Raw genomic sequence first — 26,359 nt, 5'->3', positions numbered from 1 at the left:
TTTTCCCAGGATGAAGCTTTCTTATTGTACATGTCTCCCTGGCTCATTACCAGCCAAAGGGTTCCAAAAGTATTGCAGTATTGAGGGAATATCATGCTAGGAATGTTCTGAACTAGAGGTCAGAAAGCCTGCATTATAATCCTGGTTCTTCCACATGCTTTCTGTGGGATCTTAGGGCAGAAAGCTTAACTCTCTGGACTTCAGTTTACTCCTATTTAAAAAGAAGATAATATCCTTGTACCAGCCAGCCACACCCATTCCCCCCAAAAGATAATAGCAGTCATAAGATAGCCTTGTGACCCGAACTTAATAAGTGTGCGAGATTTTTGAAGTTGTGAAGCGCTGGATCCAGATATGTTATTATTAAGGCATCAAAGACCTCTCTTGCAAGTCAGAAAACTCATTGTCCTCATTGGCACGTGGCTCTATCCTCCAGTTTTCTTTTTCTATTAGCTGATTCTATTCTTCCTAAAGTTTCACTAAAAGGAAAAAAATAACATCTTGAGATAGTCATCAAAATACATTAGAGAGTAATAAGATTTTCCCAAAAATATGTCTGAGTGAGGAAAAAGTTACATGTATCTGTCAAGTAATTGCACAGCTCTCCTGGAGGTGCTCATTTGAAAATAAATGATTGCGTACTAGGGCTTTCAAGGGCTGGGGTGGTGTCTTTTAAATGTATTCTGCAGCTCTCACTACCCTGGGAACATTCTGCAGACAATATAATCAAAGCCAGATCCTGTCTTTAACAACTGAGGTACAGAGACATGATCCAGGTCACACTGAAAGCTGATGGCAGAACTGGGACTAGCATCCAGGTATAGTTTTGTTTTGTTTATAATTCCACGTTGCTTTCTCAAGTTTCCAATCAGGGAAGAGTTCTGCTTCTTGGAAAACTTGACTCAGTAATGATTATAACCCATTCTGAGTTTTCTAAATAGTACTACTCAATGAACCACTGAGAATCCATTGGAGTAGCCCAGGCAGCTCAGAGCCTTGCAGAACATAAAACTCCTATGTGTAATAAAAGGATAGAGCTTTCAGTTCCCCAGCAATAATCAGTAGAGTGCTACAAGGAAAGAAAAATAATATAATATCTGGAACGTATTTTTATATCCCATGTTGAACTTCAAAACACTGGGACTGAATACCTTTTCCAAGGCTAGATCAGGCCCTTCCCAGAGAAAAGCAGGGCTGCTTGAACAAATATTGTTGTGGCCAGTTATTTTGATGCTAAGAAAAGAGATGGATCCTGAAAGAAGGTGGTAGGATGAGGGAGCCTGAGTTCATTCATTAAAAGTTAAGACCATCTGTACATTCTTACTCTGTTCTCAAAGATTTTATTAGGACTTGGAGGACTTTTTCCCTTTTCAAAACGATGTTTACTTAACCTATCTACAAACATTTCCGGCATTTCAAACTCGGCCTGCAATATGTTAACAGCCAGCAGCTGAAAAATATTCTGCATATGCATGTGTAACATGGTAAGTCATTTACTCAAAGGAAAAATAAATAAATAAATAAATAAATAAATAAATAAATAACCCCAGCCACCCCCAATACAAAGACAGCAGAAGAGAACTAACTGATTTGTCTGTTGTTTTTCCTGTCAAGATTGCTCTCGCCTTTGCTTTGGTCAGCGGGAAGGACTTTATGTATGAGTCATACAAATGTTTTGCCAGGGCCCGGAGATCAGCGGACTCTGGGTTCAGCTGGTCGATATCACTGGAGATCTCCGCCAACAGCTTCTCCTTCTCAGCCTGTGGCATCCGCCCAAACCTGATGGCTATAGAGGAAGAGGAAAGACAGCATGAATCACTGAATTATTACTGCTCCTAACACACACGGTTCTCTCCCCGGCTCTAGTTCCCACATAGAAGAAGACCCTCTTCCCTCCACTAATCTTAGGTTCTGGTTTCTATCTACCACTTTGCTCATGTTTTTTTTCACAATAGTAGCACAGACTATGAGTAAAAATTAAATTGTTCACTTCTTTAATTAAAAAAAGTAATGCACGATCCTGCCCAGATGGTGAAAAAGTTTAAGACTTTAGCAAAGGAAGGAAAGTATGTTTACTTAATCATGAAATAATTGAGAGGCGACTCCTATTCATCCCTCAAGACCCAATTCAAATGTCACCTTCTTTGCGGGGATTTCCCTGACTTCTTTAAGCAGAGTTCATTATTCCTTCCCCTGTACTCCACAACCCTTAGTACATACTTCAACGACAGCAACTTTCACATTGTACTACAGTTATTTTACATGCCTATTTTTCCCACCACAGAACAATGTCCTGAAGGCCAGAGACAGTGTCTTACTTATCTTTGTATCACCAGCATTTGACATAAGGTCAGGCACTAGAAGGGTCAACATGTTTCATGAATTAAAGTAAGAAATTGTGCAGTATAAGTTGTACAAACACAGGCTTTGTTCTCAGGGAGTTTGTGTGATCTGTTTTGTCCCTGTTAGAAGGAAATATGGGCTGGCCAATTAGCTCACTTGGGAGAGCTTGGTGCTGAGAACGCCAAGGTCCAGGGTTCGATCCCTGTCCAGCCAGTTGCCAAAAAGAAAAAAGAAATATGGATAATACTTTATTTCGTCTTATTTGGCCAGAGAGGACTTTTACATGTAGTGGAGAGAAGCCAGAATTATCCCCCTGACTCTCCAGAATTACCACTTCATGGCGTTTGTCAAAAAGACAATATTCTTAGCATCTGGATTCTTGTGGGGGTGAGGAAGTGTGAAAGAAGAAGAAGAGAGAAAGAAAGGCAAAGACCAACACTTAGGAGAGATTAGTAAGGCCTAGGTTGAGGGAAAAATCATCTATTTATACCTCTTTCAACTCAGATATGTTTTCTCCTTCCTCCCTACTGATAATAGCTGCGAAATATTACTTTGAAAAATGTCATTTTGGGGATGCACTTTGGACACTGCGTTTTTCCATAATAAGGGCATTTGGCTATTGTATCTGATATTCCCCTCCATTACTACACTCACCAGCTGGTGTCACAGTGAAGTGTTTTTATGATGATCTCCTTCACTAGACTGTAAACTCCTTGAGGGCACAGAAGGAGCCATATTCGTTTATATCTCTGGCACTTAGTGGTGCTCAGCCAATGGTTGCTGAATAAAGGAATGAACAGATGGATGGTTCTTTGCTATATATTATTATGCTAAAGGCAGCATTTCTACCATAGACATAAAAATGCATGGAAACATTTCCATCTGAGTATGTGGTGAATTTTATTTTGGATTTGCCAGAGAAGAGATCTGCATCCTTGATTCTCAAATTAATTTCAGTTGACCCTAAATAACCGTTATTACCAACTATTACAAACCTTTATTACCTACAACTATTGTGTTGTAGGGGCCTCCTTAGAAACCTTGGAGTTAGAGGGAAGAGAATTCAGTTAGGATTCCTTTAAATTAGTTTCTATTTAGACACTTTTGGTAAATATATCCTTTGTACATGACTCCTTTAAATAGAAATCTTTAAAGAATTGCTACTTTTTAATTTTTTTTGGCAGAAACCCACGGGTCCCCATCCTCCTTTTCAGTTCCACAGGGATGGGGACTGTTGTTCACACTCCGACCTCCTGATGATCCTCCCACCCCTCTGCCCCTAGCTTTATTTGAGTCCCTCAGGATCTGATCTCATTACTTCTCTCACAGCATCAGTCATCCTAATTATCTACAACTGCTTTCTTTTCTCCCCGGCTACATAACCTCCATGAAGGCAGGAACCTTTTTCATCACTGTATCCTCAGCACTTAGTACAATGCCTGGCACATATTAAATCCTTGTATAATACACTTTGAAATAAAATGAACAAACAAAACAAAGCAAAACCCAGAAGGCAGATTCCTTCAAAATCCTCTGTGAAGCTGTTCCTGATGGCTCTGCTCAGAATCGATCTTTTGCTTCCTTATTCATTCGTAGGTCTCCATTGGGAGTGGGGAAAAGAGGGAAGGCACAGCAAGTAAGACCACTTGTGAACTTTCTAGAATTATGTGTCTTCCATGGGACATTCTGATAGGCTATCCCTACGTTAGGAGCATATCAAAAACCTGGGGCTTGGGACGATTTAGAAAAAGCTTCTTACATGATGGTCTCCTGTTGTATGCTTACGTTAGTCCATGTGTCAAACTATTACTGTACTGCTATATTGGCTTACACTGGTTAGTCGACTAGAATGTAAATTATATGAGATGAATACCAGGTTTTCTCATCTTTGCTCTTGGGTGTAACAAAATACACATAGTAGGTATACAATATATGTTAATATGATGAATTAAACTCCAGAACATCAAGTTTGAAAACAGAAAATGAGACAGTATGAACACTGGGAGGTTTGGGAAAGTGATCGTAAGAGAAATCACCAAGAATCATAACAAATTAAAAGAAGAAATCCTGGTGTAAAACTTGGAGAAAATCAGAGTTATATAATGAAATAGAGGTGGCTAGAATTACCAACTAATTGTTGCTCTTGAACTTGAGTTATTTCACAGACTGCACAACACTGTTTCTTTTCACTTGATGAATAATTTTTGAATGACTGTCGTGTGCCAGACATTGTTCTAAGCTCTGGGTAAATTTTTACAGATGAGAAACCATACACAAAATTTACATGCTGAGGAAAGCATTTTTTTTTCTAATGGGTAATCAAAAAAGTTAATTTACAATAAAAAGCCAAAGATAGCCACGTATTACATTTGCTAGTCCTGCTTTTCCATAACCTAATAAAAATAGCCCCAAAATAACTTTAAAAATCATTTTAGTATTAGGAGATATTAAAGCAAAATTCTTATGCTAGAGCCTAAATAAAATGTGAATTTTTATAAGTTGAAGTTCCCCCAGAGGCTAAATCTTATCTGTATTGTTAAATGCCCATGCTACAAGTTAGCTCCCATTAACTATCAGTGCAACTAACTATGTAGGTGATTTTAGCATTTTTACACACCAGAGATTCAGAAAAGGGATGAAAAATACATCCCATTTGGTGGGACTAAATTCGCATAAAACATACAGAAATCTGAAGTTGTGGAGGAAATAAAAATTTTCATTTGTATGCATTTTTTAAGGGGAAAAAACCGTTCATATTTTGTTACTTTTGAGTCTCACTAATCATACCTGCCTGCCTCATGTGAAGTAACGAGAAAAGGCACAGAAGTATTTAGCACAGTGCCCGGCACAAGGCCATGCTTAATACACACAGCTTTTATTACGTGGACCAAGTGGCCTAAAGTAACTATGGCTGCTGTGTGTTCTAGACCAAGACAGTAGCCATGGCACACCGACCTCCCCCACAGATAAAGAACAAACCCTGAAAACCTAATGTGTATTTCTGTCTGTCTTTAAATTGTTCAGTGGTGGTGTAATTCTTGAATCTCAGTGTCCACCCTTTGAGTGGAGAATCTGAGAACCAAGATGAAAGAGGTTATGGAAGTTGGATTGTTGTTTCCTATAAGACTGAATAAAGAACTTAGAAATAGAAGATGAACATTCTAGATTGGGCGCCAGAAATATAAAGGCTGAGTGTGCCCATATACAAGTATACTTTTCCAAATTTTCTACCGTTGCTGATTAATCTCACAAGACAGAAGGAAACTGCTTCATGTATTACTGAGTCCCTGAGCCAGAGCTTTTGGCCTCTCCAGAAGTAGGGACGTCTACTTTCTAGTTTCAGCTCAGTGACAAACAAGCGATGTGGCTTTAAGAAAATGACAATTTCTCTGATCCTCGATTGCTTTATCTATAGAATAAGGAACTTGGAAAAGATGTCTAAAGTTTCCTTTCTTTAGCATACATTTAGCTCTAGAATTCTACAAATGTTCACAACACATAGTACTTGGGAACACGCTCTGCTGTCTTTTTTTTAAAAGCAATATTTATCTAGTCATTAAGGCCTAAAAAAAAAAGGACACATTCTGTCTGTTTTACAGATCTAGAACCTGTCACATAGAGCAACTTTCAGAACACTGGCATTCGGTATCATATTTGGGATAATTAATCATGTACACCTACAGAGAATTCATGTATCTTAGTAAAAAAAAAAGAAACAACTCAATATCAGAATCAGTAGGCTCCCTTCGAGAGACTAGGTTTGATAGGGACTCATTAATTCCTGGTGAAAGTAAACTAGCATAACTTTACACAGCACATTTTTACTGAACTGAAAGTAGCTCACTCCTAGCATATAGGTTTCAGCATTGTATAGTTAGTACTGATATTACTGAACACAAACTCCAAGCACGCGAAATAGATATCCTGCCTTTTAGATGTGGGTATGGTGCTAAAAAACAATAGATGTGTTTTTAAAACAACTACCTAATTGTAGGAGTGTTAAAGATAATTGTTACTTAATTACAAAGATTAATTAAAGCACATTTTCAAAATAATAAATCAATAGAAAAGAGAAGAATGAAATAAGTTGAGTCTTATTAAAAATATTTTTGTCTTGCAACATCTAAGGGGTGAATTTGCAATCATATCAGGCCTTTGACAATTAGTAAGGTGATGTCTCACGGTCAATTTTTCCACTTTTTACATGTTTGTTCATCTAAACAAGACTTCTACAACACTGTTGCTTTTCATATGGCTGTTGCCAATAAGTTATGTTTTTCCACCTCTCCTTCTTAAAGGAAAAAAAAAAAAAAAGACTTGCGCATTTGGAGGTTTTGCAGGATCTGGCAATCTAATAACTATGATTTCCTAGTTCCTTTATAGTAGAACAAGGAGCAACTTTAGTATCAATATTAAGTTATTTTTATGTAAGGATAACGTTTTTAAAACTATTCATTGAGGACATTTAAACATTTGCCTAGGTTTCTTTCCAAAGTAGAGATGAGCAAAACACCATCTCCTCACCTTCGAACTCAATCTCCGACTCCCCGAAGTCTTACCTGACATCATTTAATTCATTCACTGAACATCAGTTCGATGTAAGACACTGTGCTACACAGACTGGGCTGGCGGGCACAAGGATGAAAAAAGGACCGGGGGGGATCGGAAGTACACACAGATTATTCCTCTCAGGTACCTCTCCTTACTAGCTCCATCCTTTCTGCCTCAGCGGATGTTTAAGGTCCTGAGCCTAGTATCAGCTCCCCTTCAGGCTGTCTTTCCTCCACCACTTAACTTACTGAAAGAGTAGTTTCTCTCTCTCTCTCTGTTTGTCACTTTCTATTTACTTCCTCACCCACTGCAATCTAGTTTCTGCCTCATTTGAATTTACAGAAACTTTGCTTGTGAAAGTCCTGAATGCTTTTCTCATGGCCACACCAAGGGTCCTCTTCTAGGTTCTCAATCTACTTGAGCTCTCCAGCATTCTCCCAGCCTTTACTACTGTGGACCAATCCACCTTCTCAATTCTTAAATCTTTTATCCTGGTTTCTGCTTTTCTGGTTCTCCTGTCCTTCTGCCCGCTACATTGCAGATCTCTTTGGTGGTCCCTCTTTCTTAGCTTATATTCTGTTGTCCCTCACTTCATCTTCTAATTCATAATAGGTGGTAATGACTCCTGCTCTCTCTTTCCTGAGAGTTTATTAAAAATAAAGAGGACAAATTTTAGAAATATGATTAATATCAAAGACTGGACAGCAGGTCTTTAAAATAAAAATTACTACTTTGAAAAACTATAAAAATGTGTGCGAACACCCATTTGACTGAAGAAACAATATTATCCATGACAGTATTTTTATCAAGATTCTGCAGATACCAGCTTCACTAGCAAATAGTAGGTGATGCAATGATCACTTAGTAAGTAACATGCACTTCTGGGTAGTCTAGGAAGTGGGTCTTTATTTCTGCTTTACTTTCGTTTTGAGCTTTCCTGTAAAGGTGGTGTCTAGACAGGGTTTTGAATTGGTTGTGCTTGGGATGACTCAGGAAGACTTCTGAGCAATCAGTGGGACTGACCCATGGTCTAGAAATGATGGATTGTTAAATGACCAAAATAATTGGCACATGTGTTTATCTTGATTACTTAACAGAAAAACAAAAAATTTGTTTCCGTGGCACATTAATCAATCCAACACCTAGGTGTTTTTTCTACCCAATGCTGAAGATGAATATTTGAGAAACAACAGTTTCCAACTGGGAGAATTTTGCAATCATGTGTTTTTCTATGATGTTTAGGCTATGTGTCACAATCAAGATGAAAGTTCCATCTGAAGAGCTTTACTGCATAATCTAATATACCACTTATACTTTCTCTAGCCCAGACTGCTTCGGGTTTCTACTCTGGGACTACACAATCATCAGACTAACCGCCTTAAATTGCTCAACAATTGATCAGAACATACAGTCCTGATTCGGGCACATACATTATATTTTTATGGCACCAAAACACATAGGTGAACAGTTTTAAATTCAGACAATTGACATGCCATATTTGGGAAGAGTGTAACATTGTCTATAAGATATGGCATAGCTAGATGAAAATTAAAAATTTATCCTCATTAGTATAGCAGTTAGTAAAAAAAGAAGGAAAAGTGAAAAATTCAGTGAATTAGGTTGTTTCATTATACAGAATAATAGAATTTTCAAAACCGAAAGGACTTAGTGATTACTAATTTTCTAACAATATTCCCCAGGGCCCTTAGGGTTCCTCAGTGGTTACTTGAGAAGTATCCTTCCAAGCTGGGAGGGTGTGGCTAAGGAGAAGTTGAACATATCGAATGCGCAAAGACCAAAGAGCAGGAATAAAACTAATGCAGACAGAGTAAATTTAATTTGCAGCATGTTCATTTCTTATTGTGCATACTGAAAACAGCTAGGTGCTGATTTTGGCACAACACTGGAAGACTCTTTTGATAACTTAAAAAGGCATTGGCCAAAATAATGAATTTTAAATAGTGACTACAATTTCCTAGAAAACCCTGTATTTATTTATTTATTTAATTTATTTTTTTAATAGTTGACCAGTAAGAGGATCTTAACCCTTGACTTGGTGTTGTCAGCACCATGCTCTCCCAAGTGAGCTAACCGGCCATCCCTATACAGGGATCCGAACCCTTGGCCTTGGTGTTATCAGCACCACACTCTCCCAAGTGAGCCATGGGCCGGCCCTGAAAACCCTGTATTTAGAAATGTTTCCTTTATCAGGATAACCGGAAAAATTAATCAAAACCTAGTTGTTGAGTTTCCCTTCTTGTGTCTAGATTATATGGATGTTTTCTGTGCAGCAAACATGCCTTTGAGAGAACTAAATACTCCCTACCAAGAATGCCCACTATCTCTATAAAATAATTGCCATGTGAAGTAAAAAATGACTTTATTTTCAAGTTTATGATAGCTTTCTTTGACTTTTCTGGGAGGGAAAAATTATACTATCAATACTGTATAGGTTGAGCTTTAAATAATATTTGCTTGTAAACAATAATAGGAGATACATTTTTCATCAACGTGTGCAGTGCCTGTAAGTACGGGAAATATATTTTTCATAAATGTGTGGAGTGACAATTTTTTAACAGGTAGACAAAAAATAAATAGTAGTAAAAGCAGAACTGGCACGTTTTCCTAGGCTGTCTCAGTGATAATGACCTCAAAGTCAATGATTTCTTCATAAAGATGAAATAAGTATATTGCAACTTGATTGCATCACATAAAAATATAACCCTTGACTTGAAAACTTGCCATTATATTTTATGAGGTCTGAAATAAAAAGGAAACTGATAGAATTAAACCAACATATTGTTTCGCAATCAATGACTGCTGCTGTTACTGCTAAACAGCAGAAGAAAGTTGGACCAAGTTTCCATCCTCTCCTGGACTGCTGATAGCTCCATTCAAAACACGTCCTTGCCTTTAGAGGAACTGACCCATATTAATGATACAAATATCATTTTATAAACTATTTTTAAAGGGTAGGGTTATCAACCAATTAGTGATTCTCAGGTATCTTGATGGCTTCTTACTGTGAAAACCAAACATCTGCACAGCAGAACAAAAGTTTAATTTTCTCAGATGCTTTAGAGTCCCATATAGATGAAGACTGATTTCAAAGATTATCTTTTCACTAGATCAGTTTTAATAGGGATGAAAGCAAAAGAAAGAAAAAACAGGATATCAAATGAAATGAGACTTTATGTTTAATGTGATCACTTTGGCATTTTTTATTTCTTGAGCCCATAATGATTTTTGAAAGTACTGAAAATACCTGACAAATATACTACTATCAAGTTACATCTAAAATTTGTTCTGTGAGCCAGTCAGCCAATCAGAACCAAATGGTGACAAAGAATTATTTCTTCAAACAGACCTATCTTTCATCATTTTACTGAGTTAGTTCTATAGTTCCTGAAAACATGGGTCTTCTCAGGTTTTCTATATTTTCTCCTTTAAGTTGACACCTGAAGTCATAAGCTTGATTTCAGGTACAGATTTTAAAGGTAGGATATTTCATTCTCTTATGTTTCCACAGCACTGAAGTTTTGTGGAACTTTCAAATGTTTGCTTTATCCTTTCCACAAGTTTGTATGTTCCTTGAAGTTAAGGATAATGCTATATTCATCTTGGCATAGTAAAAAGCATTTTAAAAAGTTACATAAATCTAAATTCTGATATACCACTCAAAGTTCCTTACCCAGAAATTGTCCGGACTTTCTTACATTTAAAGTAGAAATTATTGATACACATAAAGTATATTTCTGTTTTTAATGCTATTAAAGCAACATAAAAATTAATCACAATTATTATTACATTTGTTTTAAAACACTACAGTTTTTTCCATCATCACCCAGATCTTCAAGTCTCTTCTTCTATCATGGCAGATGCTCAACCACAGAGAGAAGGATTCCATACAAAAAAGCTTATAAGCACTGACCTAAATGAGAAATGCTTTATCAGCACGCAATATTCTGAAATCTGGCATTTTGTGAAAAAACTATAAACATTTTCAGTAATGGCCCCAGTGTCTACTGACCTAGCAGCTATAATGAGAATAATAAAGTACATGGTAAAAAGTGTTAACTTACCATTATGAGACATCCCCACAGCAAGGCACTTTTGAAATCGACAGTACTGACATTTATTTCTACTTTTTTTGTGGATCCGACAGTTAAGATCACACCTATCATAAATAAGCTTCAATCTGATTGTCCTTCGGAAAAAACCCTGCAAGGGAACATGGAAAAAAAGAAGCAACTTTTAAGTATTTTTGACACATAGAAGCAGAAATGTAAGGCTAAAGATGCACTGACCTGGGTATCTGAAAATGTGGGTTCTGGACACAGTTCTGTGACTGGTGACTTTAGACGAGTCACCTAACCTCTCTGTAACTCAATTTTCTTTGCTATAAAACAAAGAACCAGAGGATTTCCAGTGTCCTTTTTTAGCTCTTAGACACTGACCACATCCACTGATGTCATTCAACGTTTCTTGGCTCTGCATTTGGTTTTCAGCATGCTCTAAGAAGTGCTCTGGATTTAATGTAATGCAAATAAAACACCATGTAATCAGTTCAGTCTTTCTGCAAGTCATTCCAGCAGCATCCCCCAGTCTTTATAGTTGTGCTAAGCAGTTTGGCAAAGTTATAATCATTTCATTCTAAAGCATGATCAGGGCCAATAAAAATCCACATGTGGATAATTTTTTGGAATTCTCTCTGTTGCATAATTTCCTGCAGAATTTGTTTCATTTATTTACATAGTTGAAAGAGTGCCCCATAATCACTGTAGCCCATAGACAGAAATAATAAGAAATAACATGAAAAGTAATAGATAAATCCTCAGAAAATCTAACGCTATTTCAAAATGGTAAATACATCAACTTGAGACTGAGTATTCTGCTAAATTTATTTCTTTTGGAAAGAACTGAAAAAAAAATCTAATCAGAAATGTTCTCTAACTCCATTTTTTGGGTTCAAACTGTTCCTATTCATTTCTATTGTGCTCATCTTCATGAAACTCAGTTCTTAACTCTTTCAAATTTATCCGGCCCTGTTTGGTACAAAAGCACTGAATTAATATTGGTTTTACCACTGACATGCATTTTGACTTTCTCTGGATTTTTATCTTGAGCTCTAGACGAGTATGTTTTACTGCTTACTTGACATCTTCACTCGAATATCTAATAACCACCTCCAACCCTGCAGGTCCAAAACTAAAGTCCTGACCTTCCCCTACAAACTCACTTGCAGCTTTCTCCATCTCAGCTGATGCAACCCCATCCTTGAAAGAAACTTCTTAGCCAAAATCCTTGAAGTCACTCCTCACTTTCTCTCACGTGGGAAGTGCTTCCTCTAAATATACTCTTGCCAATCTCCCTCACTGCCTTCAAGTTTGGCTAACATCTCACCTTCTCAATAAGGCTTAACCACCCTATTTAATACTAATGGGCCTGTCCCTGCCCCACCTCTCTTCTGGAACTCTTGATCCCCTTGACTCTGCTCTAGTTTTTCTTTTTCCAATAGCACTTGTAACTTTCTAACATACCATAAAATCTACTTATTATGTTGTGTTTCTTTTCTGTCCCTCCCCCACCACTCAATTAAAACAGTGAGCTCCACGGGGGCAAGGATCATCTCTTACACCCCTGGATGTAATCCAAACCTTCAATAGTACTCCATTAAATTGTGTTGAATGAATACGTGTACCACTTAACTTCCTGGGCCTCACCTTTTCCATCTGTAAAATGAGAGAGCACTTCCATCTCTGCTATTTTGCGATTCTAAATTGTGACCAAAATGTTACAAGGCTATTGGCATGCTCTTTTCCTTTTAATTTTTATTAGATTATTAAACCTAATATTAGTTACAAACTAAAAAATACACATAATTATAAAACATCACACAGGAGTCCATCGTCCAACCCTAGATTTAAAATCATGACCAGCGATTTTCATTTACTTATGTATTCTTCCTTTATCCACCCCCTACCCCTTGTCCCATCTTCACAAAGCAATAATTTTTCTCAACTTTGTGTTTGCGATTTCCTTTCCCTTTAAGAAAATATCACCTAGGGGCCGGCCCGGTGGTGCACTGCTACAGTGCGCCGCTTGGGAGTGCGGTGGCGCTCCCGCTGAGGGTTCGGATCCCACATACAGACCGGTTCCCGCTCACTGGCTGAGCGAGGTGTGGGAGCAACACCGAGGGTTGCGGTCCCATTGCCGGTCCCAGTCCGGTACGGGCGCAACACTGAGGGTTGTGATCCGTTGCCGGACACGAAAAAAAGACAAAAAGGAAAAAAAAAAAAAAAAGAAAATATCACATAGTATGTAAAACTAAATATATTATACAATTTTGCTTGTTTTGAGACTTTACTGATATCAGTATCATACTATATGTAGTTTCTGAAAAATTTGTACTAGGTTTCTAAAATTCATCTGCTTTCTGGTGAGAAGCTGTGATCATTCATTTTCACAATTACATAATATTCCATTGTACAACTATACAATTTATTATCTTTTTGCATATTGATGTATGTTTGAATTGTTGACAATTTCTTGCTATTATGAGCAATGCTTCTATAAATATTCTTATTTTATGATCTTATTTTATGACGCACATGTGCAAGAGTTACCTAGGAGTGGAGTTTATGGATTGTACAATAAATAAATGTTAAATTGTACAAGATAATTCCAAATGGTTTTCTATACGGGTTATATCAATTCACACTCCCACAAGCAGTTTATAAAAGTTCTAATTTCTCCCACACTTGGTGTGGCCAGACTTGATTTCTGACAATCTAGTATGTGTAAAATAGAATATAAGTATGATCTCCATGTGTATTTCCCTGGCTTTTCACTTTCCAGTTTCTAATGGATTGTTTTTTTCTTTTTCTTTTTTCCTTTTTTTGTCTTTTTTCGTGACCGGCAACGGATCACAACCTTCAGTGTCGCGCCCGTACCGGACCGGGACCGGCAACGGGATCGCAACCCTCGGTGTCGCGCCCGCACCTCGCTCAGCCAGTGAGCGGCCGGTCTGTATGTGGGATCTGAACCCTCAGCGGGAGCGCCGCCACACTCCCAAGCGGCGCACTGTAGCAGTGCGCCACTGGGCCGGCCCTGGATTGTTTTTTTCTTAAAATTGATTTTAGACACTCTTTATATATTCTAGGTATTAATCTGTTGTCTGTTACAGGTGTTGCCAATGTCTTCTCCTCTCTATGGCTTACTACTTTTTCAGTGTTTTTGCTTTTTTAACCTGTAAACATTTTCTTTTCACCCTCATTCGTGAGAGATTACAAGTATTCAGTTATCTTCTCTTAACACTTTGAATTCCGTTATCTTTGTGCCTCTGTTGTTGCTGTTGAGAAGTCTCTTGTCGATTGACTTTGAAGGTGATCTTTCTTTTCTTTTTGGTTGTTTTTATACATTCTATTTGTTTTTGGTATTCTGCAGTTTTACTGCAGTGTGCCTGGGCATGGATCTCTTTTCACTTATCTTCTTGGACATGTTTCTGCATCGTGGCTTCACGTGCTCATCTGTCCTTGGACTCCAATTAGGCAAGTGCTAGACCTTCTTATTCTAGCCGTCATATTTCTGAACTCTTCATTTGTATCTTCTATCTTCTTTTCACTAATTACTCATTAATGTTGATTGCAAGAGTAAAAATCATAACAGCGGCCAAGAAAACACACAAAATATGTAATTACACTGCCAAAAAAGTAAACACACACATTTCTTACCAACGTTCATTAGTGAAAACAGTTCTGTACTGTATTCTTCTATCGATCAGTGAAGAAGGTACCTTTTTAATATTCAAAGATCCTATGAACTCTTCAAGAATGAAAAGTGCGCTCAAATCCCAGCAGATCCTGAATAGGACATATTCTTTAAGACACTGTTGGTCTCAAGACTGGTAACTTTGGTGCATGTTATCTTTCAGTTTAATAATCCTTCCTTCTGCTTTGTCCATAACCCTTCCATTGAATTTTTATTTCAATAATTATATTTTTAACTTTTAAAAGCTTCACTTGGCTTGTTTTCAAATATGCCATGGTTATTCCTGATAGTCTATTGTTGTGTGTTCATTGCTGTGATCCTGCTGTCTTTCTTTAAACAATGCTCACATAGCTGTTCTATATTCTGTATCAGGCAATACCAATACCTGCTTTCCTTGGGTAGGTTGGACCAAGGAGTCTGTATCAGTTTTTTTGTTTATTTTTGGTGAATGTCATTCAAGGTGATTGCCTTTTGCTTTGCTTGCTGATATTTTATTTTGAACTAATATCTTGACCTTAAACTGTTAGAATCCTATAGGGTATAATTGGGAATTCTTTCCTTCAAGGAGAATTTGCAGATGTTTCTGCTGGAAGCTGGGGGCACCACTGACTTATGACTATTTCTGACATTCTTGAGCATCCTGGCTTAATTCAGAAGCCCCAGACTCAGTTCCTCCTCACTGATGGCTCTTGGGGAAAACTGCTGCAGGTGTCTGCCTTTGGGGCAATGCTCCATCTCAGTACCTCTATGGGCATCTATCATGAGGAAAACCCTGCCCCTCTAAGTGTGCCTGCAGCTCATGCTCAGGTCCTAAAATTTGTCTGGTTTTGCTGATGTTGTTGTTTTGTTTTTTTTTTGTCTTTTGTCTTTTTCCGTGTCCGGCAACGGATCGCAACCCTCAGTGTTGCCCCCGTACCGGACCGGGGACCGGCAACGGGATTGCAACCCTCGGCGTTGCTCCCGCGCCTCGCTCAGCCAGTGAGTGGGAACCGGTCTGTATGTGGGATCCGAACCCTCGGGCGGGAGCGCCGCCGCGCTTCCCAAGCGGCGCACTATCCAGTGCGCCACCGGGCCGGCCTTGCTGATGTTGTTTTGAAGAATTTTCCCTACCTGTTGTGAGATCAGCAATATCTCATAGAATATGTCCTATGTGGGACGTGTTGGAAGTTGAAGCCTCCTGAACTCTCAAAGAGTTCTGAGGATCTTTGGATATAAAAAAGGTATTTTTTCAGTGATTAATAGAAAGCTAATGTATAGAACTGTTCTCGCCAATAAATGTTGATGAGAAATTTTGATTTTTGTATTGTGATCATATATATTTTAAGATAATTCTTAGGGCCAGCCTCGTGGCTCACTCGGGAGAGTGTGGCGCTGGTAGTGCCGAGACCGCGGGTTCGGATCCTATATAGGGATGGCTGGTGCACACACTGACTGAGCATGGCGCAGACAACACCGTGCCGAGGGTTGCGATCCCCTTACTGGTCAGGAAAAAAAAAAAAAAAAAAAAGATATTTCTTGACTTCTGACTTTTACTTTTTGGATTTTTGTTTTGTTTGTTTTTGGTGGCTGGCTGGTACGGAATCCAAACCCTTGACCTTGGTGTTACAAGACAGCGCTCTAACTAACAGCTAACTGGCCAGCCCCTGATTTTCACTTCTTAAAACTAATATTAGTGGTTGAAATGTTGCTTGGCTAACTGACAATGGGATGATGGGTCACAGAATACTTGGTTATTTGGCATGGCTAGAGATAACATTTTTGGTAAGAGAATTATGTTATTTAAGTTTAACCCTTTAATGCAAATTTTTGGCTTGGCTCACATGACGCCTTTCAAAAGTAAATCATATTCTTTTTGTGATGACTTAGGGTCTTCCAATGCTAAAGAATAATCATTCTTTTTTTTTTTTTGTCCTTTTTGAGACCGGCTGCACCACGCTCAGCCAGTGAGCGCTGTGAGCACACCGGTCATCCCTATATTAGGATCCGAACCCATGGCGGGAGCGCTTCCAGCGCCGCACCCTCCCGAGTGCGCCACGGGCTCAGCCCAAGAATAATCATTCTGAATATAATTTATGTGCTGTATATGTACATAAATTCTGGAACCGAAGACATACAGACTTCAGCACATACCTTGAACTTGCTTTCACTATTCTTTTTTTTTTTTTTTACACTAAATTCATGATAATCAATTGTTTTCTTGTCATTCGACTCTTCAAGAAATCTAGAGAGGAGATGTAAGGATATTACTGAATGCTTTTCTGTAAAATTATTCACTGTTTTGAAGAATAAAGCCAGTTTATTCAACATCCTTCTTTAATATTTCAGAGTCCATAAAACGATGTGCATTTTCAACAACTTCCTCTTCTAATTATTATGAAGTCTGTGAATCAGTGTGATGGAGCGGCATCAGTCAACATTTCAGAAAATTGTTTTGCGTATATATTTATTCTAAAGTCTTCACATTTGTCTGTGAGAAGGTAATACCTGTGGGGTTTTTTTTGTGTGTGTATCATTTTTTTTAATTTCCTACAACTTCTCCTTAATTACTTTACTTTTAACAAAACGTCAAGTGCAATGAGACTTAAGAATGGTACTGCTAAGTCTACAATGAAATCAACAACCCCAAGTTGGGCTCGCATTCAGCTTTCTCATGAAGTGGTCTGGCTCATAGTAGCTGAATCAATGAGCTACCACTGGCAGGCGGGGACAGATTAAAAACCCTTCCTGAGGTAGAGTCCTACATAGAAATACAAAAGTAGATTACATTGTATTGTGTGGTAGATTGTATTTACTTATATCTTTAGGTAAGTTTACAGTCTTAAAATGATCTTTCATTAAATATAGAAAAATAGAATGAAACCTACTAAAGAAAAAGAACAAGTGTCCAATTTGTAAGCACTAAATGATGGCTTTGCAAAGTTCTAAGGTATCTTTCAGTAGATAAAGGCTTTATTTTATATAAGTTTGCAATATCAACATACCCAAGAATCTGTCACTGCAATCCAAACCCAATCTATTCGTTCCCATCTGTTTAACTGAATTTTGGCAAGGATCACTAATATAAACCTGTTTCACTGGCATTGTAAAATTGTTTAAGAAGACCTGCCAACAGCTATTTTAAGCAATATAACTATTCTTTTCAACCCATTAGTCTGCAGCTACAGTTGTGGTCAACTGTATTTTAATCATGGGTATATCCCACATCCTACTAAAATAGTAAATGATAAACTAACTGCCAAAGCATCTTTCAGAAAACGCACAGAGATGAGTCAAGCACATTTGCTAATTTCACTGAGTATTGGTGATAAGTTAAGGAGACAGCTTTGATTACTGACAGCCACTGGTCTACTGTAATCGTATTCAGAATGTGGCAGCAACTTTGTTTAGTTCCAAAGTGGCAAATGAGTCATTGTATCACTTCAGCCTCAATGCCTTATAAAAGTGGGTCTCAAACTTTTTGGTCTCAGGACCCCTTTACTCTCTTGAAAATTATTCAAGACCCCAAAGAGCTTCTGTTTATGTGGGCTCCCTCTACTGATATTTATGAGACTAGAAATTAAAACTGAGAAATTATTATGTAGAAGAACATAGAAGCAGGCATTCCATTAGCCATCAGAGCTTTGTCATTGTCCCATGATATGTAACTTCTAGAACACTTCACTTATCCTCCTGAAAGAATGAGAGTGAACGAGGTAAATAACAAGTTAATATTATCATGTAAATAGTTTCAACCTCATTGATGCCTTGAAAGGGTCTTGGGGATCTCTAGGGGTCCCTGGGCCATACTTTGTGAACTGCTGACTTGTATGTACTTGGAGAAGCCAAATTATATCACTCCATTAATATTTTTCTTATTCTTATCTTTAAAGTATGTAGACGTCTATTTTCCCTTCCCAGGTAAGCATAATTTTCTTTTTGCATTTTAGTCTCGGAATTCTGTAGTCCACATCTTGCATGGTTTGCAAACTACTGCAGGTTAATATATAATACTCTTAGTTTTTTTCTAGATTTTTGTTTGTTTCTGATCTATGGTAGGTTAAGGACTCCCCAGTATTCTTCAGGTTTTAAGTGTTTATTCTTCATCTCTGCCTTCTACCCTTTCTAAACCTAACTTGAAAGACACTTGGATTTCCTCCTCTCTCTTCTTGCTTCTTTTGCTACTTTTCTTCTTTGCTTGCTTCTATCTTCTAAATTTTAGTGCCCTCAGAACTTAGCTGTTACCCCCTATAACCAACTTCTCACAATGTTTCTCTCTTTCGATTTTCAGTTGTTCTCAGTGATATTAACTCTCCACAAATATGTGACTAATGGAATTACAGTGGGAACTATTTGCTTAAAGGCTCTAGTTTTCTAAGTGCTTTAGTAGCCCATTATAAAATAATAACTTATTGTGGAACTTAACCAATCATGCTGTTTTTATTTATTTATTAATGTAAATTATCATGATGACCCAAACTGAATGGTTTCTTCAGATAAATATGGCTCAAGATTTAGCAATTCACTCAAAAACTGTGTAGATCTAACTCAATAAAATGACATGCTCTTACTACTCATTGAGATCTTAGATAATTGACTATATATAATTATTTTAGATAAGGTCACAGATATTTTAGATTGGTTTTAATCACAGAACTAATGGGTTTTAGTGTTTTAAATGAAAGCACCTCTTGCCAGGAACATTTTAACGAGTCATTTGGAAATTATAGGCCTTAGAGATAAGACCTTGGATAGCCAATGGAACCAAGCCATCTGACACATGAGGTGACTGAGGGCTACCATGTTTATGTGTTTGGCTAGTGATTTAGGCAGGTGACAGAGCTGGCTACTATTTGTCTCTTTTCACTATACTAGATTGCCTTTAGAGTAACAAACTGTTTGAACTGAAGGAACTCCATCATTTTATAGATTAAAAGCACTTAGGCAGAATGTGGTTAAATAATGATATATGCAAAACTACCTCACACAATATCTGGTGCATCACAAGAATTCAAAAAAATTAGTTTTTTCTTTTGGTCCATTATCTAGCTAGGAACCCACATGTTCTAACCTCTTACCTAACTGCTGTTCTGTATCTTTATTCTGAATAAGAAGCCCAACTGAAGAAGCATTTATTTTATAAGGTAAATATTTATGAACAATTTATTCTGGGCCCTGGAGCATATAATAAATTAAATACTACTTTATCCACTGAGTATATTAAAATTGTTTTAAAAGAACTGCATATCAGAATAGGAGTGGATTAACATATTTTCTTAATATTTGGGCAGCATAATAGTATATGTCTAAATTGTCCAAAATGCCTTTTTTCACAAAGGAAGGAGGTGAGGAAAAACAGTATCTCCTTTCAAAATAGTTATATGCCTTTGCCTGTCCATACTACATGGCTCAAACTGATGTTGGAATAAGGAAACACAGAGCTAAAACAGGGTTTAGGAGTCCTGCTCTAAACCCAATCCTTATTAATGATGATCATGGGCAAGTCTTGCTGATCCATAATTTCCACCTCTGTAATGTGGCCATCAATAAGCTCAACCTTATATGAGTGTCCTAAGGATCAAGTGACACACATAAATACATAATCTGTCAAACCTCACATATGTAAGATTTTACACGGTATAGTGAAAAAGACACTAGAGAATTCAGGAAATCTAGATCTTGGTGCTGCCTTATCACTATCCTGCCATGACTCCTTGGACAAGTCACTCTTTTTTAAATCTGCAAAATCTAAGGGTTGAATTTGATCTTTGCTTCAAAGGACCAATTTGGAGAAAGGAAAGCAGGGGCAGAGAAGCCCAGCTTTTATCAGTTTTCTTAGGTTTCCATGCATTATATCATTTGAAGAATGGGTTCTGCCAAAAAAAAAAAAAAAGAAAGAAAAAAAAGCTTGACAATTTTATCTCAATTCCTTGTAATGTGTTTGTAACAGGAAATGAAATAACAGGTAAATTTTCAGAAAATTCCTCGAAAAAAGAACTTTGGGTTCTGGTTTTGTTTTTTTTACCTTGCATCCTTCACAAGCATGAACTCCATAGTGGAACCCGGAAGCTTTATCTCCACAGACACGGCATTCGATGGCCATGAGGGAGTTGGAAGTCTCTTCGTGAGGCTTGTTATAGAGCTGAGTCTTTTCAGAATAATAAGGTGGAGATGCAGGCTCCACTTTGATTGCGCCTGTGTATCAAATAATGTGAGAAGATAATTACCATATGAAAAACAATCCTAAAAAGGCCATAGGGCATATTTTTATCATTTCGGTGTAGAAGTACTATGGCACATGAAAAAACACTGGAGTTAAGGCAGGAAAAAATAAGCTTTGTAATCACAGGCAAGTGACAACATCTCTGAGCTTCACCTGTAAAAATAAAAAGGGGCAGGGAATTAAGTCTGTGGTTCTGCCATCCCTAAGCACCCTGTAGTACTAAAGCTCTAACAGACAGCATATAGGATTTGAGATGATGAAGCTTATTTTGCTAGGTAATGTGCTATATTTGGCATTTATCTCACTATTAAATTATACATGTCACTTAAATGTTGCACTTTCAAAGTATTTTTAAAGTTTTAAACCTCTCTTGAGAAAGAAACACAGAAGGCACTGCTGTGAGAAGGTCATGGTATGCCCAGCTTGAAGGTACATGAAAAATAAGAGCCCAAGTTACCAAAAGAGTTGAGTAAAAAAGAGTAGTCAAAAGAGGTGGTTTGTGAAATGATCTTTAACAGAGGGTGAGAGAACCTATGGAAAGTAAGCACTACCTTTTACTGGTCAAGTTCAGGCCTATTAAATTTCCATATTAGGCTCTAACTGAAAAATCAAACAAATATAACCTAGTATAAGTTTTATCTAAAAAAAATAAAAACTAGAAATACAGGAAGTTCTTACTTATTGTCAAGTAATGGTTGCCAATTACATAGTGGTGGCTTTGGAAAACCAGCATATCAGCCCACAAGAAGATAAAAATCAAGGAAACGGCATTACAGAAATAGGTTTTACCTTGAAAAGTGCTGTTCTAGTTTTTCTTGAGTTTGATGTTTTGATATTAACTTACTTAATGGCATGAAGCTTTATCAATAGGCCAAATGTTAAAATATAAATTTGTGCTGAAAATAGGTATCAGTGTAAACTTCTCAAACTACAGATTAGAAAAAAATGGACTACAGCAATAGTGCTTTAAGTTATATAAGGTAACTTGTAATTGTTAGTTATCAACTTATAAGGGCCCAAAAGAATTCAAAGTTAGGATGATGGACTGTTAGCCTGAGAAACAAATGGCAATGTAATCACACTAGAAAATGTTCCTAAGAAGGAAACAAGCAAGAAAGGAAAGAAAGAGGGAGAAAGGAAGGAGGAGGAGAAAAAGGAAAGACTGACCTGGGGCATTCACACACCACTTCCTTTCTGGCATATCACAGATACCTAATATTTCATGGGTAAATGGGCAAGTGAATGGTAAATGCCTTCTCCACAGTGTTAGTCTCGGGAGCACTTATTCCAGGGTTATTGAGAGATTAGTCCAACTGCAGTTTTAGTAGTCTGAAAAGTGAACATAAACATCATACTTTGGTACTCTTGGAGCTTCAGGTCATACTTGTAATCAGCCACTATTGGGTCAGCTCTTGTGAATGGAATGTCTTCATAGTGTGGAGTGGAAATGCTGGAGAAATCAACAGTAGTGAAGGGCTTGATGTCGAAGGAGTGGGAGTGGTCGTCCATCCCAGAAAGATCCACCGAGCTGATTCCAAAGCTGGTGGGCCAAAACGGCATCTCGGTGTCAACCATAGTAATTTCTGAAATGGCAAAAAGAACAGCTATGTTGGTTATTTTTTTTATGACTGTTTTTATTTATTTAAAACTTTTCTCCAGCTCTATTGATGTATAACTGACAAGTAAAAATTTTCATATTTAAGGTGTAAAACATGATGTTTTGATATACGTATACACTGTGAAATGAGAACCACAATCAAGCTAATTAACATACTCATCACTTCACATGGTAACTTTTTGTGTGTGAGTTACGTGGTGAGAACACTTATGGTCTAACTTAGCAAACTCCAAGTATATAATACAAAATTATTAACTACAGTCACCTCGCTGTAGATTAGAACCCCAAAACGTACCTTTGTCCAACATCTCCCCATTTCTCCCATCCCCATTCCCTGGCGACCACCATTCCACCCTCTACTTCTATGATTTTGGCTTTTTTAGATTCCACATGTAAGTGAGATCATGTAGTATTTGTCATCCTGTGCCTGTCTTATTTCCCTTAGCATAATGTCCTATAGGTTCATATATGTTGTCCAAAATGACAAGATTTCCTTCTTTTTTAAGGCTAAGCAATAAGCTAAATAATATTCCATTGTGTATGTGTATGTATACACACACACACAGATACATATATATTGCATTTTTTATTCATGAGTCCATCAACAGACGCTTAGGTTGATTTCACATCTTGGCTATTGTGAATAATGTTGCAATAAATATGGGAGCACAGATATTTCTTCAACATACTGATTTCATTGCATTTGGATATGTACCCAGCAGAGGGATTTCTGGGTCATGTGGTAGTTCAATTTTTAATTTTTTGAGAAACCTCCATTCTGTTTTCCATAATGGCTGTGTCAATTTTCATTCCCATCAACAGTGTGCAAGTGTTCCTTCTCTGCCACACCCTTGCCAACACTTGTTATCTTTTGTGTTTTTGATAATAGCCATTCTAACCGGTGTAAGGTGATAACTCATCGTGGTCCTGATTTGCATTTCCCTGATGATTAATGAGGTTGAGGATCCTTTCATGTACCTGTTGAACATCTGTATATTATCTTTAGAGAAATGTCTATTCAGGTCCTTTCCCCATGTTTTAACTGGGATATTTGTTTTGTTGCTTTTGAGTTTTTTGAGTTTCTTATATATTTTGATATTAACTACTTATCAGATGTATGGTTTGCAAATATTTTCTCTCATACTGAATGATTTTTTTTTTTTTAAAGATGACCAGTAAGAGGATCTTAACCCTTCACTTGGTGTTATCAGCACCACACTCTCCCAAGTGAGCCACAGGACCGCCCTTGAATGATTATTTTTAAAGAACATAGGGTTCTAGGACAATTTTACTCTCTTAAAATTAGAAACCCTAAATATTTTTCTCTTCAGGATGAAAATTTTGCTATGTGTTTATAATGCTTTTGTGTAATAGAAAAGTTGGTAAAAATTGAATTTTGGTAAATGAATTTATTCTTTAACTACATTCAAAAATAATTCTGTTCTTAACATAATACTAAAATAAATCTTTTTAAAAAGGGAAGGTCCCAGGTTCAGATCCTTTTACCAGCCAGAGGCCAAAAAAAAAAAAGGAAAGGTCCCTCCTGTACTATAAAAAATGACTCAAATATTTATCTTTTCTGTGGATACAGCTTTTATTAAAGGGGAGAAAGTTTTTCCCATATTGAGAACAGAAAGGTTAGAGATACATGGAAACATTTGGATTATAAATGACAGAATGTCAAAATCAGAATCTAGCTCAGCATTAATTTTAAACCACCCCCAAAACAGAAACAAAACAAAACAGAGATAGAAACAAAAAAAACCATAAGAAAGACAAAGGGAAAAAACTTAAATGGATTCTAAAGCCACATTATAATTAGTTTTGTGAATTGTCCATGATGACATATGTCACGTGCAATTTTCTAAATATGATTTGTTGTCATGGTAAGTGAAGTAAAACCCTGATCATGTAGTTTTGGTTCTACATACTTAATGTGAACTTGTGAGCCTCTGGAGTGTGTAGACTCTAAACCTTTATGCAATAGGTACCTGTCTTACTTGGTTTACCCGAAACTGATTCACTGTTCAAAGTGGTGCCCAAAAAGGAGTCACTAAGTATTTTAAATGTTAACTCTTTAGTCAGAAATGCTGGTGGAGAGCTGTGTGAATTCAGGATTACTGACACTGGAGACAAAGAAATGAACTGCTCATAAACTTCAGGGCTCCTGAAATGACAGGTTTATCTGTCCTGTCCACAGTCATATTCCCACCATTTAACAAAAGGGCCTGGCTCATAGTAGGTGCTCATTAAATACTTATTTATTAAGTATTTAAGTTGATGATGGAATGAGATGTCTGTGAATTTTGGCAGAAGGGGCAAGGAAACAGGGAAGCAAACTGATATTTACTGAGCACCTCCCATGTCCCAGACATATTCTACCTTTCATTCCATGTAATCTGAGATATTATCCCCACTTCACAGATAAGTAAGCCAAGACAAGAGAGACAAAGTGACTTGCCCAAGGTCCACTAGCCAGGAAGTGGAAGATTCAAACTCAAGATTGACCCTATTCTGTATATATTACTTTCATTCTCTCATTGATGAGAAAGATTTATGGAGGAAGGGCTACTCTCCTAGAAGTATTTGGGAAAGGGCTTCTTGCTTTTTCACAGCAAGCAGAGAACTAAGGAATCTGCTCTCGAAGGCTAACTCTTGCATGAGATTAAAGATTTCAGTTGTGGTCTTCATAAGAAAAACAAAGTGCCTTGAAAATACAAATAAGGACACTGGTCCTGTGAATGTGCTTCACTGCTTCCAAGAGGACTCACTAGGCACCGTTTGGGTTCACATGTCTGAATATCTATACAAATAAGTTCCCAAACAACCTTGAGTTATCTGTGTTGCAGTGTAAACACTACACACCACAAAGAGGAATGTGTATTAGTGATAGCTTAAAGGTCATACCAGGTCTTAGTGACATCCAGAAAAAATTTTGTGCTCCTAATGACAGGGGCACCCATTGAACAGTGTCTTTTGTTTCAAAATTCATCTAAACCTACCTAACCCAGGTCACTCCATTGACCTTGCCAATCTCTTCAGCATGCTTAATTTTCATTTTTCTATCCATTTTTTTGGTACAGTATAAGTTACTTTCATATCAAAGTATATCTCTCTTGTCTAGATTGTAATATCCACAAAGGTGAGTTTATCAACTATTTCTCATTATGCCTAGTGCAAAATTTTCTGCATACAAAATAAACGTTGACTGAGTCAAAGGTACTACATAGGCCTCTATATGAGTACTAAGAAGTGAATATAAGAGTGCAAAAATATCTGGGTTGCAGGAAAAATTGGTCATTCATCATCTTAGTGGTTTAATCTTGTTTTGTTTCTTTTTCAACATACAACTTCAATGACACCCTGCCAATCAAAACCATGCTTCTTAATACAGGAATCATATCCCTATGCTTCATCTATTTTACTGAGAAGTTTTGGGAAAATTTTTATGTTAAATAGCCATGTATGTGTTAAAGAATAGAAATAAAAGTTCAAGAGATTTTTAAGATATAATAAAAACCCCTGGCTGGCTGGTTAACTCAGTTGGTTAGAGTGTGGTGCTGATAACACCAAGGTCCAGGGTTCGATCTCCGTACTGGCCAGCTGCCAAAAAAACCAAACCAAACCAAACCAAACCAAAAGCAAAACAAACAAACAAACCAAAAAAACCAAACCAAACAAATATGAAATCCCTAAAAAAATTTGTACTTGTAGTACACTTCATGGCCAAAAGGATGCTGGGGGTTTTTATTGTTTTCTTTTCCTTAAATAATAGCCTTTAATTTTTTACATCAGTTTTAGGTTTACATAAAAATTGAGCAGAGAATACAGAGTTCCCATGTTCCCATGTTCTTCCTCCTCCTCCACAGCACTTTGTA

General features: G+C 37.2%; 1 protein-coding gene and 1 non-coding gene across 2 annotated transcripts in view; one reads left to right on the top strand and one right to left on the bottom strand.

Annotated features, from left to right (window-relative positions):
• The window catches only part of PPARG (peroxisome proliferator-activated receptor gamma), a 120,811-nt gene that overhangs the window by 26,250 nt on the left and 68,202 nt on the right, over positions 1 to 26,359 (bottom strand). The window contains exons 3-6 of the mRNA XM_008572871.1: positions 22,219 to 22,446; positions 20,666 to 20,835; positions 10,977 to 11,115; positions 1,587 to 1,786 (exon numbers count right to left, since the gene is read on the bottom strand). Coding sequence (XP_008571093.1) covers positions 1,587 to 1,786; positions 10,977 to 11,115; positions 20,666 to 20,835; positions 22,219 to 22,438 — 729 coding nt within the window. The 5' untranslated portion in view covers positions 22,439 to 22,446. The remainder of the gene's footprint in view (positions 1 to 1,586; positions 1,787 to 10,976; positions 11,116 to 20,665; positions 20,836 to 22,218; positions 22,447 to 26,359) is intronic.
• TRNAI-GAU lies at positions 26,010 to 26,083 on the top strand. The gene has a single exon. It is a non-coding gene; the product is annotated as a tRNA-Ile (tRNA).

Source organism: Galeopterus variegatus, unplaced genomic scaffold, assembly GCF_000696425.1.
Source record: "Galeopterus variegatus unplaced genomic scaffold, G_variegatus-3.0.2 Scaffold845, whole genome shotgun sequence".
NCBI lineage: Eukaryota > Metazoa > Chordata > Mammalia > Dermoptera > Cynocephalidae > Galeopterus > Galeopterus variegatus.
This window is presented reverse-complemented; position numbering and strand designations above follow the sequence as displayed.